At 38.8% G+C, this 19,839-nt stretch overlaps 1 protein-coding gene across 1 annotated transcript; it reads right to left on the minus strand.

The window, feature by feature from the left end:
* Nucleotides 1-1,682: 1,682 nt before the first annotated feature.
* On the minus strand, nucleotides 1,683-19,631 carry LOC121958384 (zinc finger CCHC domain-containing protein 24-like). Its single transcript, XM_042507277.1, has 4 exons — nucleotides 18,589-19,631; nucleotides 17,387-17,587; nucleotides 4,346-4,510; nucleotides 1,683-2,702 (listed from the first exon to the last, which is right to left on the minus strand). The coding sequence occupies exons 1-4, from the start codon at nucleotides 18,793-18,795 to the stop codon at nucleotides 2,589-2,591; spliced, it is 687 nt and encodes a 228-aa protein (XP_042363211.1). The 5' UTR covers nucleotides 18,796-19,631; the 3' UTR covers nucleotides 1,683-2,588.
* Nucleotides 19,632-19,839: the final 208 nt, after the last annotated feature.

Below are 19,839 nucleotides of genomic sequence, written 5' to 3' on the forward strand. Positions count from 1 at the left end.
TGGATCAGTGAATGTTGAAGACGGAGTTAGATTTTATCAGTTGTCAGCTGTGCGGCCCCGTGTGGACTTTCCCATCACATCCCGGCCAAACCTTCCCACCCCAAAATCCACACTGACACACGGATGAACCAAAAACATTATGTACTTATATTGTCACTAGAGATAACAAAATGTTTTGAAGAACAATGCAGAAACCAGGAACATGTTTAAATATATTTTAATACAAAAACATTTTAGGAGATCAAAAGGAGCAATTTCTCCATAGGTCACTCTAAGGCACATTAAACGGCGTTTCACACATTTTAAACTATTAAAAGTCAGAGGGTATTTCTGTTTTATGTTCATAATTATCACAATTTCAGGAAAATACAAATAGCATCTAAAGCAACATGCAACCGTTCACTTAAAGAGAAAGTTTACACCCAAATCAAAGATACACATTGTACCTTGTACTTGTAGTGCTTTATATTACTTTAGATAGTTTTGGTGTGAGTTGGAGAAATCGGCCGCATTATGTCCGCCTTCTTTTTAGTAAAATGAAACTAGATGGCACTCGGCTTGCCGTACTTGAAGCAAACAAAAAAAAATACATTTAAAAACTCAGCAGCAATGTCTTTTTCCAGAAATCATGACCTGGTTATCTGAGATAGTTCACTGACCTTGTTGTGAGCACTTACATGTAGGAACTATTTTCTTTCTACTGAACTACATCCGCCAACTGTATCACAAAGCAGACAGAAGAGTGCGTCTTGCGTCTTCTGAAACATATTTTGCTGAGGGATCCTGCACAATGTGTGTGCACACACGCTTAGAGAAGCTACAGGAAAACTGCTCAGATGCATGTTTATCTGTAGTTCCATCAGATGATATTGCAATAAACGCGTTCTCTTGAATCCCAGACACATTTTCTCTACAGTTTACATGCGCAAAAATTTCCAGTATTTAATTTTGAATGGTGTCAGGCATTAAATTGTCTTCTTAAGCATCTCATGTCCCTTGGGCAAATTATTTGTCCATTCATCATGAACTCCATTAATTTTATCTGCCATAAAACTCCATCCTGGTGGCTATTCCCCCACAGTGAAAATCCCTCACATCCGGCACACTTTATGGATCCAAAAAGCAGCACCAAAACAGTTCTCCTGGTCTTTCTCAGCTTGCCCGCGCCATTGATTAGCTCCCAGTACTGCAGATTTCTCCCAAGTTTAGTCGATGGATGACCCCAACCTTTGCACTTTATCCCGACATGATGACGCTTTCACATCAGATTGCATAGATTCATTAAATAGCGCATTTTGAACAACTTTTCTTACATATATTTTTACACACACATCATATGCTAATTAAAATTTAATGTTCAGACAACCCATTTGTTCTGGTAAAAAAAGCCAACTATTTACAGATTGCGTTGTAAATAAGGGGAACTGCAAAATCCCCAATGCCCACCTGAGCTGTAACGTCAGCTCGCTCAGTGGTGCCAGGTGGCGCAGTCATGTGGTTGGCGGGGGAAGTTCAGCATAAAGAAAATAGTTCCTAATGAAACTGCTCATAGCGAGGACTGAGGATTATCTTCAGTAACAAAGGAAAGATTTGTTTTTGCTGCTTCGAGCACCACAAGCCGAGTGCCATCTATTTCCATTATACTGGAGAGAGACACAAAAACAATGTTTACTGATAAACAACACTACAGGTAAAAGGAAAAATATATTTTTTTCATTTTAAATTGAAACTGTCCCTTTAATCCCTCATGATCTTTGGTACATTCAGATTCAAATTATTTTTGTTCTCATGTTACATTTGGGACATTATGACCTTTGACCCATAAAAAGCACTTTGGTGAGTCTTTCTTAGCACCAGGTGCAAAAAATACAACTGTGCTGTAATCAGTTCTGTTTTTCAGAAAATTAAATGTGACTATCACATTGCATTGGTTGTACAAATTACAAACTTCCCCAAAAGATGTCTTTTGATATTCAGGCACATACTTATAAAGAATAAATGTTAGCTGGCTATATATTCCTTCACAAAGTGTAATAATCAACAAAACAGTAATGGCTTAAAAATATATTTAAACAATTATGTACCCTCCAGTACTGATAATACAGATAATAATAATAATGCAGATACACACTAATAATGCATATCCTTCTTAGTAAAGACTTGTTGCATATTTTATACAGAAAACATTTCATTTAAGTTATTTCTGGAATATACAAACATGTAAAAGAGAATCTTCTTCGTCTCGAAGCTCCACTTTTTTTTCCAACATGTTGGACATGAAAGGAGACAGACACAGAGCTAAAGTTTCTTAATTCACAGTTTCATTGTTAAGACTTCAAATGAATATTCACATAATGATAACTGAGGAAGTTACAGGAACCCAGCAAAGCAAAGTACTCATCTCCGCTGACTGATACTTTAAAAAAAAGGAGCCTCTTATACTGAGAGTCACAGTGTCAAAGAAAATACTTCATCAAAATAAACCGTTAGATGTATTACAGAACAATAACGTTAACTATATAACTATTTAGTTATTAAAATAAAAACTCTCCCTTTTTTGGAGGAGTACGTAAGGCGAGTAGAGTGTGTTATTGCACGCGGCGGCAGTAGTAGCCGAGGACTTTGCATTTTTCACACAGGTGTTGTGGATGCTCCTTGCTTTGGTCCGATACATCTAACCCGTCTGGTTTCTCCAGAGGTCGCTGGAACAAAGAAACGGGAATAACTTATCACAGACAGTCAGTACGCCAAGGTTGTGTCCACAGTGTTTTGGGGAATTTAAGGTTTTAATGACCTGTGGAGGACTACTACAGTTACTCGTAATTATGCACGATGCTTTATGTACTGCAGATTTTTCCTTTTTTTTTTTTTTTATACACTATATAATGTCAGTTTCAGGCAAAAAATAAAGTACATAAAATCAAATGTCTGTACAGTACTGTTATAATTAAGTTAAATGAAGTACTGTTATGATAAAGTGAAATAAAGCACTGTTATTAAGATTAATGAAGTACTCTTATTTTAGTATGTTTAGTATGTCGTTAAAAAGTTTAATAAAGTCAAATAAAACACTTAAAGTTAAATAGATGACTGTTTTAATTACATTAAACAAAGTACTGTTAAGATAAAGTGAATATAATTATTGTTAAGATTAATAAAGTACTCTTAAACAAAAAAGTACTAATATAATAAGATTAAAATGTTGCTGTGGTAAAGTTAATAAAATTAATTATAGCAATACCACTGGTACTTCACCGGTACTTCTGAAGAATTTGTGTTATTTCAGGCAAAAAATGTTTTTTCTGTGAACCTGAAGCTTCAGATCAAAGGTAAGTTGTTAGCAGTTAGTGGAAATGACAACAGTTACCGCGGCAACGTTAAATATGAGGATTTATTCACAGTGAGCTGGAAACAAACAGCTCTCCAGTTTATTCATGAATAATAACTGCAAATCAAACTGGTGCTCCATGGTCACAAAATGCAGCTATATGGTTGGAGTGTGGAGCCAAGGAAAAATCACGAGACAGCGTACACTCTTGTCATTTTATACATCCCACATGGAACAAGTCCTGATGCGTTCAGTATTATCAGTATGTCACCCATCCCATAAGAATATAATATAGCCATTTATATTCTGCCTCAGCATTATGGACAATCATAGTGGCTGGTTGATGATGATTTTTGGAGAAAAATCACCTTTAGATGAAATTCCATAACATTTTGCAGGATCCCTTAGGGCTGATATTTGCATGTGTCATCTAAGTTCGTTCAGGAGTTATTGACTAAATATCAAAAAGGACAAGATATCAAAAACTAAATGCAGTTATATGATGAATTTATACAAAACCATTCACCTTAAAACCTCTTGGTTCAAAAAATCCTTTATAATTTGACACATGGTGGTACTAATTGCACCAAAAACTAACCACTAGTTTGTTTGGTCGGTGGATTAACTGTCCACCAAACCTATGTATGATAGATACCAAAGATACCAAACGTATTTATCTGTTGTATTATCATACAACAGATACATAAGATAGTGATAAAATCAAATAACATTTTTGCAGCTGAAAACATTTTGCCTGCATCGGTGTGCCAGTTCTACAGCTAACAGCATTTGATTTCCACAGTTAATCTGGTTATTTTGGGCGGTAGAGAAAATATAAAGCAGCTTTTGGCCTCGAGGGTCAAACCATGAGGAAATATACTGTAAAAAAATACAGTCACAAAGCATAAATTGGTTTCCAGCCAGGCTTTGTGCAGTGAAGCAGTGTTTTCTTGTAAAGACCCGGCTGTGTCGGTTAACTGAAAACAGTGAGCACAGCAGGTTTAGACGTACTGTTACCTGCTTATGAGGGTAAACGTTGATGTGGCACTTGATACATTCTTGTCCCATGTTGGCCCAGGAGTTCCCGCTCATCCACTTCCTCTTGCATTTTGGGCATTTGTATTCGCCGAAACACCTCTTCTTTCCCTGATAGGGGGTCAGGCCTTCACCTTTAGGTCGAGCCTGAGCACAAACACACAGCAGACAATAATTCTTACATTACTGACCTCGTGTGCAGCCCACTTGAGGCCGACTACATAACTTAAATACTTTCAATTGAGACATTTCTCAACGCGTAAGCCTCGACAGCTCTGCAAACAGTTTGGCTTTCGCCTCTCACCACCTCAAACTGGAGGAGACTGACTGACCTATTTGGTTTCTTTGGATGGCAGCCAAGTCAAAGCTCTGCGTGGTTACAACGGGAAGTGATAGCAGCCCCGTTGGTGGTCAAGACAGTTGCGTCAATGGAGGAGTTTTGTGTAATTATTTATGGTTCCTGTCAATACAATATAAAAAGCTAATTTGCTTTGATGCTTGATTAATGCAGTCCTGGAAGAGTGAGCATTTCAAAGAAATGTTTCTTATTTTATTTAAATTAGTGCTGACTGATATGGGTTTTTTGAGACCTAAACAAACAGAAAAATGTACATACATAAGAAAAAGGTAAACCTTTGTTGATCCCAGAGAGGAAAATTTATTGTTACAGCAGCACAAAGACAGCAGTAGTATAAAGAAAGTAAAAGAATGTATAATTAGGAGAAAATATAAGAAAATCTAAACTAAAATAAGAATATAACAAAAATAGAAAAAGTATACACAAACATATGAGGACAAAAAATGAAAGGAAAAGTGACAGTAGTGTAATTAATAGTAACTTAATAGTCAGAAGTAGGTTAATAGCATGAACCAGACTGATGCACTGATGGATGACTGAAAAGGCCTACCAGGGACCCAAAGTGTTAGGGGGTTCCCTAACAGGTCATGTCATTCAAATTAAAATGTACCAACCAGGCTAAGACTTGAAATGACTACAAAGAGACACAAAAAGACCACAAAGTAATGCAGAGGAACCGCAAAGAGACACAAATTAACTACAAAAAGAAGCAAAACAACCACAAAGAAATACAAAACTGACCCAAAAAGACATAAAATTACCTCACAGATTCACAAAATCTACAATCCTAGACACACCCTAAAATCCTAGAAATGTAATTCTAGAAACATGTACGGGGTTGCCATTTTGCAAAAGTGGCCCCTAAGCAAAGCAAGTTTAGTATCCCTGGTGTAGAAGGTAAGGAGAATCCTTGTGCTGTAGAAGAAAAAAAAAGTTTTAATGGTTTATCTCAAGGAAGTTGGGATATATTGTAAGGCTCAGTGTAATTTATTTGTTGGACAGAAACAACGGTGTCTCAGCTTTCCCATTAGAAATGAACTCCCTCCCTCCAGCTGTGTTCCCGAGGGACCATAAAGGAGGCCCCGGCTGTGGGGGGACCAATGGTAGAGGCCTCCCTGCTATAGGACAAATACCTCAGCCTCTCAGTCATCCCTCCCAGCTGGCCCCGACCCACCAATCAGGACACAAAGATCTTAGCAGGGAGGAAATAAAACCCAGATGAACTCTGCACTTGTATAACATGACAAAATCCTAAACCCATCACAACGAAATCATCTCGACAAGACTGGTTTAAATTAAACGCACCTCTGCTGAAAAGTAGGGCAAGTCAAAATTAAAACATAGTCGGCACCACTGGAGGAGTTAAACGTCAAATCTTGTTTTGATTTCACAGCAGGAACATATGTCAGCTTCAAAACTTCTTACAGATCATTTTATTCATTTCCAGGACTACATGCGTTTAAGAAAATACGGTTAAGGTTCCAACAGTCAAGTCCCTGACAGTGAGGGCCGCTGTGAAGCACTTTGAGGACTGTGTTTGCATCATTTAGCCACAATGAGGCACTGTGGGAGGTCACTTTTGATGGCAGCCCTGTTTCTGAAGCACCCAGAGGGAGAGCAGACAGAGCATCATCTTCCTGAGGGAGGAAACAGCTTTCATTCTGCAGAACAAGCAAAACAAACTCTACCTAAAGTCTGGAGCCCACAGGGCAGCAAAGGCCATGGCACAGTCCGGAGTTTCCACTGGTCCCATCAAAGATGCGACACTGGCAACCAACAAATGAAAATCACACTTATGACCTGACAGTGACTGGACGCTCTTATGGAAAGCAGGAAAGTTTGAGTGAAGGCAGAAAAATGCACAAATCCGTCATCAAGCTCTCTGCACTCATAACACAACCAGTTTATTTAACACACCTAAGAATGTCTTTCATTGTCTGCCGTGAGGGTGCTTTTGGATAGTCAATATTTAATATATAAATGTTTTAAAAATATTATTTTAACTAGGAAGTGTGCGCGGGTTGGGTCTTACAGCTGAGATAAATATCTCAATCAAAGTAAGAATATTTTTCCAGTGTTCCATTATAGCAATATAGTTAATGCATGCAAAATGACATGTAAAGCAATTAACAGGGATCCAAAACATTTTCATGGACACAATTTCAAAACTTTTCCATGACATTTTAAGGACCCCTAATTTTTTTTATTAAGTCTTGTAGCACTTGCCTGCTGTTTTTTCAAACTTATCAGATTCAAACATAGTTTCATAATGGATGTAAGTGATGGGAAATATAACGTCACACAGCGAGGAATATTAAAGCTGCATTATGTCAACAGACACAGAAAATCATTTTGTGGTTACATAATGTAGAAGGTTATCCACAATACTGTAAAACTTTCATTACAAATCACAAAATCCCTTGACTTTTCCAAAACTTCCAATGATTTTTTTTTTTAATTTATTCAATAACTTCTCCACGCCTGCAACATTAGATTGGGAAATTTCATTTATTTTTCCAGGTTTTCCATGACCATGGAAATCCTGAATTACAATTCATTCAATTTTGCACACAGAACGTTCGTGCTAGTTGGCTGTAGTTTTCAATGTCTTTGGCAGCATGAGATAGCGCAACAGTTGGCCTTCGCCGCCACTAGTTCTTCGATGTCAGTTTGGTAGCCTATGTCAGGTTGATACAGTTTGCCAGATATGCAAAAGAGAACATGTATGCATTATGTTAATAGAAAATGTAATTTGCTCAGCATAACTTTTACCCCCAAAAGATATGTGTTGTTTCAAATTATGCTCCACTCACATGGAATTAGGTAGACGGCAGACCACAGACAGACAACACCTTCTGGATGGCACGGGAAATTCAAATAATCTGACAGAATGGCAGGACGTTAAAACAAAACATGAATGATGATATGATGCAATGGTAACAAATTCATTCATTCATTCATTGTCCGTAACCGCTTGTCCTCATGAGGGTTGAGGGTGGTAACAAATTTTCCTGTAAAAATATGTTAAACTACTGGCAGCTGTAGTTTCCAGCATCTTACCGTTAGTTTACAGTGTCATGAACCATACCATATTTACTTCAGTGGTATGTTATCATTAAATTTATTACAGTATTCTGCAGTAGAATGTGAAGTTTACAGTGTAATGCTGTAATAAAACTGCATAATGCTTTAAAACACAAAGCAGCCTAATGGCTGTTGTTTTGCACCAAAAAGCGGAATTACTGTATTTATTACTCCATATTTGCAACTTTATTTGTACCTGCAACTTTTAACAGTGCAATGGTGCATTGTTTCCAAACAAATAGTACAAAATATTTTTTATGTATTTATTCTAGTAATGTCTTGAGATTGTTAATGCTAAATAATTTTAACTTTGAATGACAATGCTGTCTACCGTTACTGATACCGGTGTTTTGGCATCACCTCATATTACTGTTTTGCTCTTGTCCACTAAAATGATATCCAATTTACTTTCTACCAGATTCCATGTGAATGCAGCATTTGAACAAAATTTCTAGCAGTACCCAGCAGGACTGGGTACTGCTGCCTTAGGAAAAAAAAGTCAAGGAATCACCAATGTTATGACAATGTATCCTTTAGAGACCGTGAATGTTATTCCAAATTTCATGTAAATCCATCCAACAGTTGTGGAAATATTTCACTCTGGACCAAAGTGGTGGTTCAGCTGAGCGACCAACATTGCCAATGCTGCTGACGTAGCTAAAATCATGAATCCATGATGTTAAAGGCTTGTTTTTTAGACTAAAGTTTTCCATTTTTGGCCCCTTTTCTTTTCACACAGTAATAAATTCTAAAAGCTCAAACACATTTTCTCCCAAAACATACTCTCCATATTTGATCGAAGATCTTTGCAACCTCAAACCATGTGTGAGAAACTGTTTTGTTTTAGGATAAATAGATGTTAAATTCATTTATTATGTGCATTACAACTCATCACATCCAAAAGCCATAACTTTGGTTGTGTAACTTAAATCAGCTCCAGAGTGCACAGAGCGATGTAAAGCCAGATTTTAAGGCTGCAGCAGATAAGCTTGGCCCAGATCCTTGCAGCCTGGTGAGAGAGGCCCAGGAGGTTGGCTGCCTCCCTCTGCCATCATCTGGAAACCATCAGGATAAACAATGGACTACTCCAAATCCTCACCCCCCCTCCTCTTTTCTCTCTCCCCCATTCACTCTCTCCCCCGCTTCCAAAGCCCCATGAGACATTCATCCTGGAGAACACAGCAACACCAAGCCTCTCGGATACCATGTGGTCAATTACTCCACACTAACAAACCCGCAGTGCTCGCTCGCCCTCGCTGGGTTTAATTTGTATCAGACCCCCACAGCATCAGGGAGAAGCCCAGCTGTTACCAAAGCAAAACAACACATTACCGCCCGGACTGAGATCCACAGCAATAGGTCTCCTATGTTTTAAAGACTCCTGTGTCGACTTAAGTGATACTACTTCATTATCTGTGAAATCGATTATCTCCAGGAGGGTTTAAAGCAACAAGCTGATGACCTATACTGTTTTCCTTAAAGAAGTATTTTAATTGGAATTGGTCTTTTCATAAAATGAGGCTTTCTGGAGCAGAAAAATGCAAATACTTGTTCTACTGTGACCAGAGAAAACAGAGGAAAAGAAATGACATTCAGTTTTGCTCAAGAAAACCTGCAACTACAAAAATGCATTGCACCGCACTGGACCAAAAAAGGCTCCAACTGGTGGGTGACGTAATGCAAGTTTGTCCGTTTTAACAGGGTAAACAATATGGCAGATGGTTGGTGACAAACAATCTCGTATTACAGAAAAAGAGTGTACTAAAATATGTTTCTGAAGATATTGAGACAAGAAATAGGCCACGCAGTAACAGAATCTTGGTCCATATTTGATCAGCTACTTGGTTTCATCATTTCTTTTTTCAGCCTCCATTTTTACAATACAGAAAACAGTATGGCATCCACTTCCCGTTCAGAGATTCTCGTATAACAGCCCAACAGTGCACTAAAACATGTTTCTGAAGAGATTTTAGGCAAAATATAGGCAATTCAATAACAGAATATTGGTTTATATGTATTTAGTGCTGCTTTGTTTTACAGTTTGATCTGTCTTCAAGAGAGAGAGAGACAGAGGGGCATTTCTCTCTCTCTCTCTCTCTCTCGATATGCTTTTATACTCCTTAACTCTTTTTTAACATAGGGCTACATTCCCGTTCATGCACCAAATTTACCAGGAAAAAAATTTTGAATTCTTTGATTCCTGCTCCTAAATGGTGAATGTTTTCTGGTTTCTTAACCTCTATATGACAGTAAACTGAACATCTTTGGGTTTTGGACAAAACAAATTGATTTGAGTACTTTATCTTGGGCTTTGGGAAACACTGACTGACATTTTTAATCCATTTTCTGAAATTTTTTATTGACCAAACAATAAATCTAGTAATTGCAAAAACGATCTATAGATTAATCAACACAGACAGTTATAATTGGTCACAGACTTCTTAGAAGGAAATGTCATATGTTGCAAAAATGAATCAGAATACATTAGTACATTTGTATAATCCCAGAGATGATTTGTCTGATTATGTCACAGTTGTCATGAAGCAAATAGCGAGCATACTAAAAATATTCAGTTCCAACCCTGCGTCTTTATCTCAAGTATTACTTTGACAGGCACATTAGATTATGATGACAGTTAAGTCACTGTATATGAAGCTGTAATTCTTCCATGCAGCCTTTCTACAAATCTTGCAGATCTGAAATACTGAAGGGATTAACCTTCCCCCTCTCCAAAACAAACATGATTAGATCAAAACAACTGGAGGCCAAAAAGCAAACGATTGGTTTTCTATTCCCCTTCATGGGTTTTCAATTTTGCATCAATCCCATTGCTCGAAGCATGTAGAGCCTTTAAACTAGCAGACAGATTTCCACATATTCACAGACGTTATTCTTCTCAGCATTTATTTCACGCACAGTGCTGCTTTTATGAGGGAGGATTATCTACAAGTACACACTCCACTCTATCCAGAGTCTGACTGAGCTCCAGTCCTGGCTGTGGGCAAGTTGACGACATACGCAGCTGTAAACTGGCGTTATGTTTCACACAGGGTGAGTGACAGGGGCAGGTGGGCTGGCACACAAACAAGAAATGCAACAGCACAATATTTTCAACTTCAGTTCGAAACACAGCTAAGCGAGATTGAAGAAGGCAGAAGTGGTTCTCTGGAGCTTGCTAACAATGAGTTTGATTTCATTGTCATGTTCAGAAATTGATGCAGTTTCAGTCAGTGCTGTGAGAATGATTCTCATTATTGTCAATGAGGACAACACAAAAACATGCCGTCAATTTTTAAAGTGACAAACATGTCTCAAGTGATATACTGTGGTTGTAATGGCATTTTACTGCATCTGTTAATGAGTGGATCTACCTTTATACCCTTCATACTCCCTACAAGGGAAAAATCATAATCACGATTCATTTTGGTCAATATTGATAATGATTACTCATCGATTTTGGATACATCACCCATTTACTGAACGTAACCCCCAACAAAACATAAAACAGTGGATTAACTTGAACTTTAAATATAATTCAACTGTAAAACGAAAAAATAAATGTACATTTTTGAGGGAGAGACCCCACGTTGTTGGCACAAGAGTCATAGATTGTGATGACTCTGAGCAGTATGCATGGAAATGCATTACAGTATAATAAATAAATAAATAAATAATAAACTAATCACTTTTTCCCTGATGGTCTCAGTAGCTTGATTTGTCACTAGTTTCTAGGAGAGGCTTTAAAGTCACTTGTAAGAGAGTTGCTAAGTTGCCAACACTGAGCTCACCACTGTAAAGGAAAAGGATGAGCTGGATTTACAACACAAGTCAAAACGAGAGTATCATTGCCAAACTGAATGCAGCACGATTATTGTTTCATCTCAAATATCTTGTTTCCATATTCGCTGGAAGCCAAAACCGTAATTGAAAATAAAATTTGATTAACTACCCAGCTGTACCCTAACATCAACCAAATGTTGACTACTTGAGATAAAAATCATTTGAAAAACTTCCTGTCATTAATCCTTCCGCACAATGCATGAGTAACTTCAATGGTAGGGCTGATCTTAATCTTTCTGGGGCCATAAACACGACTTGATAAGAACTCAAATTACAAAATTTGATATAGTGTTCCCAAATACCATCATTTTGTATTCACCCCTGAAACTGATTATAAAATGTGCTTTTTATAAAACCAAAATGTAGAAATGCACCCCCAAATACCATTGGTTAATTTTTACTGCCTCAACACATTCATTTGTCTTAATCCTGAAATTTAATATAGTGCCCCTAAATCCAGAATTTAATATTTTATCACTTAAATCCAAAATTTGTTTTGGCACCCAAACTCACCTAAAACAAATCCCCAAATGTGGTATAACTCACCAAAATCTACTTCTATGAATCCGCATACAATGTTATTTAATTTTAGTGAAAGTAATTATTTTTAAAACCTGCTTTTAAAAAACTACTTTATAGGAGACAAGAAAATGGATCTATTCTGTAAACAAGAAATAAGTTTTAGAGCTCAGAAAAAAAGCAAATGAGTAAAGAGTAAAAGATGATCATCATCTTTCAAAAAGCTAGTAAATAATCTAGGTGAGATTTTTATGTTAACTGTAGTCAAGAATACATTTTTAAACCTCAAGAACAACTTTAATTTTGACAGCAAGGTACAAATAACTTAAAACTAAAGATGTGATACAACTATATTTAGAGCCAAAGAAAGGGAAACTAAACATTTCACTCTCATTTCCCTTTCCTTCCCCTCTGACATCCACAATGACTCAGTCCTCCAGGAAAACAAAAGTGATTTATCTTGAAAACTTGCAACCACATAAAAACTGAGCTCTTCTGCTGCATTTTTCTCTTATATGTTCATTAGCTCAGAGTAGATGACAGCCACTGCTTATCAGAGGGAGTCTATCTACCCCACATACCACGGTTTCCTCTATCTTGCTCATCCTCCTCAGCAGATGATCCGGCCAAAAGCAACAGACAGCATACTGAGAAAAGATAAGACGTTTATCAGCAGTGAAAACAAAAGGACCAAAGCAACAGTCATCAAACAGTGTTGCTTGAGATTCACCAGTTACACATTTAGCGATTAACGGTATCCCTCCACCTGAAGTAAAGCATCCAGTTCCAAAACAACACTAATGTCATTATCAGTATTTGAATCAAGATTTCAGCAGAAAAACATGTGCTTTAAGTAGTGAGCTTTAGAGGTGCTGATACCTTTGGGCAGAGCCAGGAAAGCTGATTCATCTCCAGCCTGCATGATAAGTTAAGTTAACCAAATATGAAGCAACTGCCACCAACCAGCTAGTTAAGCTTACCACTGGAAACAGAGGGTTACAGCAAGCCTGAACCCCTCCCAAAACTCAGAAAAGTACATTTTGTATCTTGTCTCTTTAATCTGTACAAAAAAGAAGTGTAAAAGAAGAAAAAAATCATCATTTTAGGGCAACTATTTCTCTCTGAAATGTTGAACTTTTCCTTTAATTGTAAGCAACTACATCGAGTTACAGTAAGGTATAGCAAAATGGGATGAAATACTAGTTAGAACTTATGCAACTTAAAGCTAAAAATATCTGTTTCAGCCTTCAAAGACCAAACATAAATCAAGAAATTCCATGTCCGAGCCTATCAAAAGTTCCTCTTTCCAAAGTAATCATCAAAGCAGACTTTTTCCTTCCATTCAAACCTGATTAAACTGTAACAGTAAAGACATACACCCTCTTCCTGTGCTACCCACTGTTTCCAAAAACACATTCTGGATGCAGACATCTCTGGGCAGCTGCTCACTGGCCCTTTAAACAAGTGTCCGACAACCACCCTTCTGCATAGATAGAGAGAGAGAGAGTCGGAGATGACTGCAGCCAAGCAGAGCTGAGCGAACAATACAGCCTGACTTCCTGACCTCTGGTTCCACAGCCCCTCTGGAGAAACAATGCTCTCCTTATTTAGCCCAGGCTCTTCCCACCATACACCCATGTACTGTCAGCACACTGTCACTAGTGTATTCTCCTTACAGTAACTGGGCTCAGCTACTTAATTGGCAAGGGGTCATTAAAATGTTGTGACCCTGGGTTACGGGGGGAAAGGTGTTAAACCTGCCGCACATTTAGCAAGTTGGTTGAAAATGAAAACAAGTTTTGCAATCTAACCGGACAAAGAGCTTATGATTTTCAGATTAGGACTCATAGTAAAAGAGAACCTACGATGTTCATTTTTAGGACTATGGTTGTATTTAAGGCTCTTACTGTTTACATTCTCTAATGTATGAAAAACACTTTTTTCCCCAGACTGTCTGTTCATCCTCTGTCTGAAACACTCTGATTTAGCGCCTGTCTCTTTAAGCCCCCCATCCCAAAAAGCAATTTTTTCCCCCAGATGACATATAAAGAAATCTGTCATAATCTGATGTCAACTTGTAGCCAAAGTAGCAATGTTGGAAGTTGAGTAGGCTAGTCACATGGTAATATCAGCACGTCATCGGTATCGGCAGATATTGGCTTTAAATATTGGCTTTCTGCTGATATCACAAACAATTATTTTTTAAATTATTTACAAAGTGGACATATACATGACATTTACCCCAAGTTGAAGTATTTTTCTTTCTTTGCACATGAATGAATATTACATACACTGAAAAGAATTGTATTTTATGTTTCCATCTGCTGGCGGACCTTTACAATAAGAGTATGTATAATATGATGCTAATTAAGCTACAGAAGAGACTTGATGATCTGTATAATTAGTGGGGGAAAAAGTGGATCGATATCGGTATTGGCTATCAGCCAAATAAGTTGCTATATATCGGCATATCGGAAATCAGCAATAAATCCAATATTGTGCATTTCTACTAGTCAATGTCATAAACCTGAGGTTTTTGCTTGCAGAGATTACTTTTACATATCCCATTATTTGAATCTTTGGCCATGTTTGATATGAACATCCGTCACTGTAATATTATATATGTACGACTAAAAGTGAGGATGCATACTAGGTCCCATTTTATAGAAAGTTGGAAAACGGATTTTTCTGCAACCCAACACATTGTAAAATATTAAAAGTGTATCCACACAATGTATTTCAGTTGTCTTGAGCTAAAAAATGCCTCAGATTCCAGCCAACAAGAACAAAACGCAGTTTGTTCATTAGTTACAGCTTCAAAAGAACGTTCAGCTCAGCTTCAACTGAAGAGGCCTTTTGTCATGACAACGGCTGCGTAATCATCGCTATGGGTCTGAAATATTAGCACCACATGATAAAATCTGACATCATCTTTCTAAAGCAGAGCGAGAGCCAGCCAGCAGAAATGGTTTCCAGATTTTGCACATTTTAAGGGGCGTGGCTGCAGAGAAGAATCGTAAATATCTCAGAGTGATCCTTTGACGTCTTAACCCTCTGGTGAAGCAAGTAACCCAACTCTGCACTATGCTGTCAACAGGATGTTTACCGCTAACGTGCCAAGGACAGCATGGATAGCATGTCTGATACCTTTCAGTGAGGCTGCAACTCAGATCTCATGTGGTCCACCTTAACTGGCACTTTTCGTTATTTTTCATCACCTAAGGCCTTCCACTGAGGTACCATGTGTTTCTTTATCAAAGAGGCAGACTTCTTAAGTTGACATGGGCCCCATTCCACCCGGAGAGAGGCTGTTAAAGGCCCCGCACACCCACTTCCTGTGTGCTTCTTCTCTCATCTTACTGAGCCGTGACATTCTTTGATTCCTGTCCACTTCAGCCCCAGTGCAAACCAGTCAGCTATGGAAGCCCGCAACAAACAATCTAAAGAAACTCACAGCTGCTAATAAGATGTTTTATACCACTCCATAAAAAACAGCTTTTAAACAAGTGATTTTGCAATGCTTTGATTTATGCATCTCTGTTCTTCATTTGAAAAATTTGCAAGGATGCACACAGTTTTCCTCATGGTCAGGTTCAAAGAGGCCCTAAAGATCGATGCATACTCGACGGCAGCACACGCTTTCTGCCGCGTTAGTCCAGGTGTGCACAGATGTGAAAATGTTAAGAGCTATAAACGTACTGCAAATTATTTTCTCCACATTCCTCACATTCCTCCGCTGTCTGTATTCATTGCTGAGCTAAATCAATCTCCTCTGTGTTGGCAGTGATGGAGGCGAAAAGCTCTCAGATACGGTGATGAAAATGTGGCCAGGACATATGTGAGCAGATAGACGGACTCTTCCCATGTTTCTGCCTGTTGGTTTTTACGTAAAGGATATTTAGGGAAATTTGCTAATTGAATTGCTTGCAGAGAGTTAGATGAGAAGATTGATACCATTCACATCGGTACAGTAAATATGTAGGTTAGCTGGTGTCGAGCAGCCGGATAGCTTAGCTTTAAGACTGGAAATGGGGGGGAAACAGCTACTCTGGCTGTCCAAAGGTAACAAAATCCATCTACGAGTACCTCAAAAACTCACTAATAACACATTTGTGGTCTTTGAACAGAGTCATACTAGCTGTTTTAAGTCTCCCTGCTAAGCTAAGCTAACAGGCTTAATCTTCTCATTTAACCCTCGGCCAGAACTCAAGTATTTTCCCAAATTGTCCAACTACTTCAAGCTCACTTAGCAGGAATTCAACTGTGATATGTTTGGTGGGTGTAGTTTGGTGGAAAGAAAATAGTTCCTAAATGAAACAACAAGGTCTGTGGATTATCTTGAGTAACCGAGTTATGATGTCTGTAAAGAGACATTGCTGTTGAGTTTTTCCAATGTAAATTTTTGGTGTTTTGAGCATCACAAGCTGACATCTAGCTCTATTATATCCAAGAGAGGGCAGACATCTCTACAGCTAATATCTCAAACACTCAGCAACTCACACCAAAACAATCTAGATTGATAAATAGCGCTACAGGTGAGAGGAGAAATACATACTTCTTCTTTTTACCCTTATAAGCTTCCAGTGTTATAATTTACAGAATTAAGTTGCAGCTTTCACATGAAAGGAAGCAATTGCTCTTTATATGACTCCTTTATATAGCCTAATTGACCAGTAAAAGTCAACTAGCTGGTTGAATTTCTACTTTTTGCTGTACGTCTCTTCTAGGACACATCCTGTCCATCAGTCATGTGATTATTTCCATTACACCTAACAAATGTCAGGCATTTCCCTCTGAACATGATCAATGGGGAACCGCAGCTGCACATAAAGCAGTGGTATTATTTCTCTCGTGTTTGGAGAGGAGGCCGTGCCTAGTTCCACAGAGAAACCTATCATCTTTCATTAAGGCCAGCTCTGAGATCCAATCTGGCATCTGCTGCTGATTACCAACCTGCGGTGGTACATCTAACTCAAATATGTGCTGAGGAATCTATTTCACAATGAAAAAACACATAATATTCTACCTCTGAGTTAAAGTTTTAATAGCATTAGAGTTTAAGCAAGGGTGAACAGTCTGAATACATGATTTTCACTTCATCGGACAGCACTTTGTATGTTTTTTGAAACACACTGATGCATTTGATAGACACCTCAAAGGGCCCACACACTGTACAGCAGTTTCTGCACCTGACTGATGTTAAGCATCACAGACTGGCTCACCTGAGGGCAGTCTTTGATGTAGTGGCCTTTGTTGAAGCAAAGATGGCACAGGTAGTTGGGCGGCGGCCTTTTGCTGGGTTTGCGTGTCTCGGGGGACAGGGAGAGGTCTGAGAAATGGTCCGCCAGAGAGCTCAGGCCGTCCACGATATTGTTGAGGGACCCGTAGGGCGAGGAGCTCTTGTAGAAATTGTTGTTCAAGGCCTGTCAGAGAAAAAGATTGTTGTGCTGACTCTACAATGAAAGAGCATCTCAGAGGCAGCATGGCAGTCCATCACCCTGATTGATTCTCCTGTTTGTGCCTCTGACAGTAGCCAACATTATTTCGATTCTGCAGATGTGCTGCCTTTATTGCATTTAGACTGTGGGGCCAATAGTGTCCATTTCCTCAACAGAACAAAATGCCTTTGTCATTGGTGCTTATAACTTGTTCTTTTGGCACGGCACAATCAGCATCATTGTGCCTGTGGAGGAGACGGGTGCTATGGCACCGCAGGGGCAAACATGAAGAACAGCCTGCGGACACTGGCTGTTTACTCTGAAGGCATCACAGACAGAGAATTGTGATCAGATGCACATGTAAGTAATGATCTGTATGAGACGCAAAACAGCTGTATGTCTGTGGCATGTGTGCCATTACAGTATATTTGAACGTGTTCATTTTGAAAGTTTAAAAGTAATTGCAAATTTGGATTTTTATGCAAATGTTTTACTCAAAACTAACTTTTTTATGCCCAGTTTTCTTACTTTCCCAATATGGGTCAGTATAAAATTAAGCAGCTCCACTGATCGAACACAGCACACTCCTCTGACCAAGCAGAGGCCAGTCAGGGTGAACTCCAACATTTTTTAAACCTTGTGAGAGGTCTTTCTCAACCTGCCATTCCCCCCCTCCAGCTGCACACTGACACCAGAACAGTCTGAACACACTCAGGCACTATACCAGGGTACAAAACACATATTCATGTACTACCCACTCACCACAGTGCGACCCAATGAAGGCATGCAGGTGAGGTTTACTGTATGGGCAGCAAAAATAACCTGCAGTGAAATACTGTATGTGTTTCATTTTCATTTGGGAAAGACATATTTGACATGCAAAAAAAAGATGAATAAGTGAAGGTTTCAGCAATGAATGTTGTGAAATACTATGCAAAGTGTTAATTATATCCATGAGCGCGTTATGACAGTGACAGGAACTCTACCTCACTCCTCAGATGGAAGAAGTTGTTGAGATAGTTGGCGCTCAGATCAGCTGCGCTGCGCTTGGAGATGTCCTGAGGAGAAGAGTCCGACTCGGCTTTGAACGCGTCAAACGTGCTGCTCTGAGTGTCTTGCAGAGACATGTAGACCCAGTTGAGCAGCTGTGCAGGTTGGTACACGGTGGCACCAGTCTCTATAGCAGACATCATGTTGTTTTATGGAGGACTGCGCCTCTTGGAACAGCACCGTCAGAAACGCCGGATCTTCTGGATCACACTACTTCTTTCAGTCATCCCCCCTCGCTCCGGCTGGATGGGTGTGATCCTTGTGTTCACCTGGGGAGCCCTGATGGACCCCAGTAACCGCACAGCAGTCGCGGGGGAGGACGCAGTGGAAGCATGAAGCGCAAAAGCCTGAATGCCAGTAGGAAGCGTGGAGCAGCGCTCCAGCCACGACTTTGCGCTGCGTCACAGCGAATAGGAGGTCCAACATGAGTTTGCATCTTTCTGCTTAACTTTTCTTTGCACATTTAGGTACAGAACCAGGGATATCTGAGAGAGACACGTACTATACAGTATTATGATCTAAAAACCAGGAGTTATAATGGAGGGAGAAAGGGAAAATGACATAGAGACCTGTATGTTTTGTTTTTGACTAAGTATTTATTGTGAGAAAACACCGAGTTACGTTAAAATATTTACCAAAACTTTTAGATTTTCTGGTAAAATCAATGTTGCAGGTCAGTTTTTCCCCATAGTTCTCTGTTTACAGTTTACAACTACTTTTTAAATTGTATTGCATAAGTACATGTTATTATTATGTTTTTAAGGAAAACTATGAGGGGCTTTTTGTATTTTTTTGTTTTTCTTGCATTTAGGAGAGGTAACGGGAAAATACATGGATGTTTCCCACCGTAGATATATCCATCATACACAGTAAAAAAGTAAAATTCCACACTTCACGTTGCTCTGGTGGATTGACTACACTAAACCAAGAGTTACTGTGGATGTCTACACTGACAATCACTTTTTGAAAAAGGTAAACTGAAACTTATTTGATACAAGACCAAAAGGCTGCAGCCTGCAATGCACGCCTTGACCACAAGTTGACTGCTGCCATCTAGTGTTTTTTTATTGATATCACTGAGTGTTTGATATAATCCAAATGTCAGGAGCAACTGTAACATTTGAAAATATGTCACTGCCTTCAGGCTAAGGACTACTCAAAAAATCTAGACAGGTCTATTTATTGTC

Source organism: Plectropomus leopardus, chromosome 19, assembly GCF_008729295.1.
Source record: "Plectropomus leopardus isolate mb chromosome 19, YSFRI_Pleo_2.0, whole genome shotgun sequence".
Lineage (NCBI taxonomy): Eukaryota > Metazoa > Chordata > Actinopteri > Perciformes > Serranidae > Plectropomus > Plectropomus leopardus.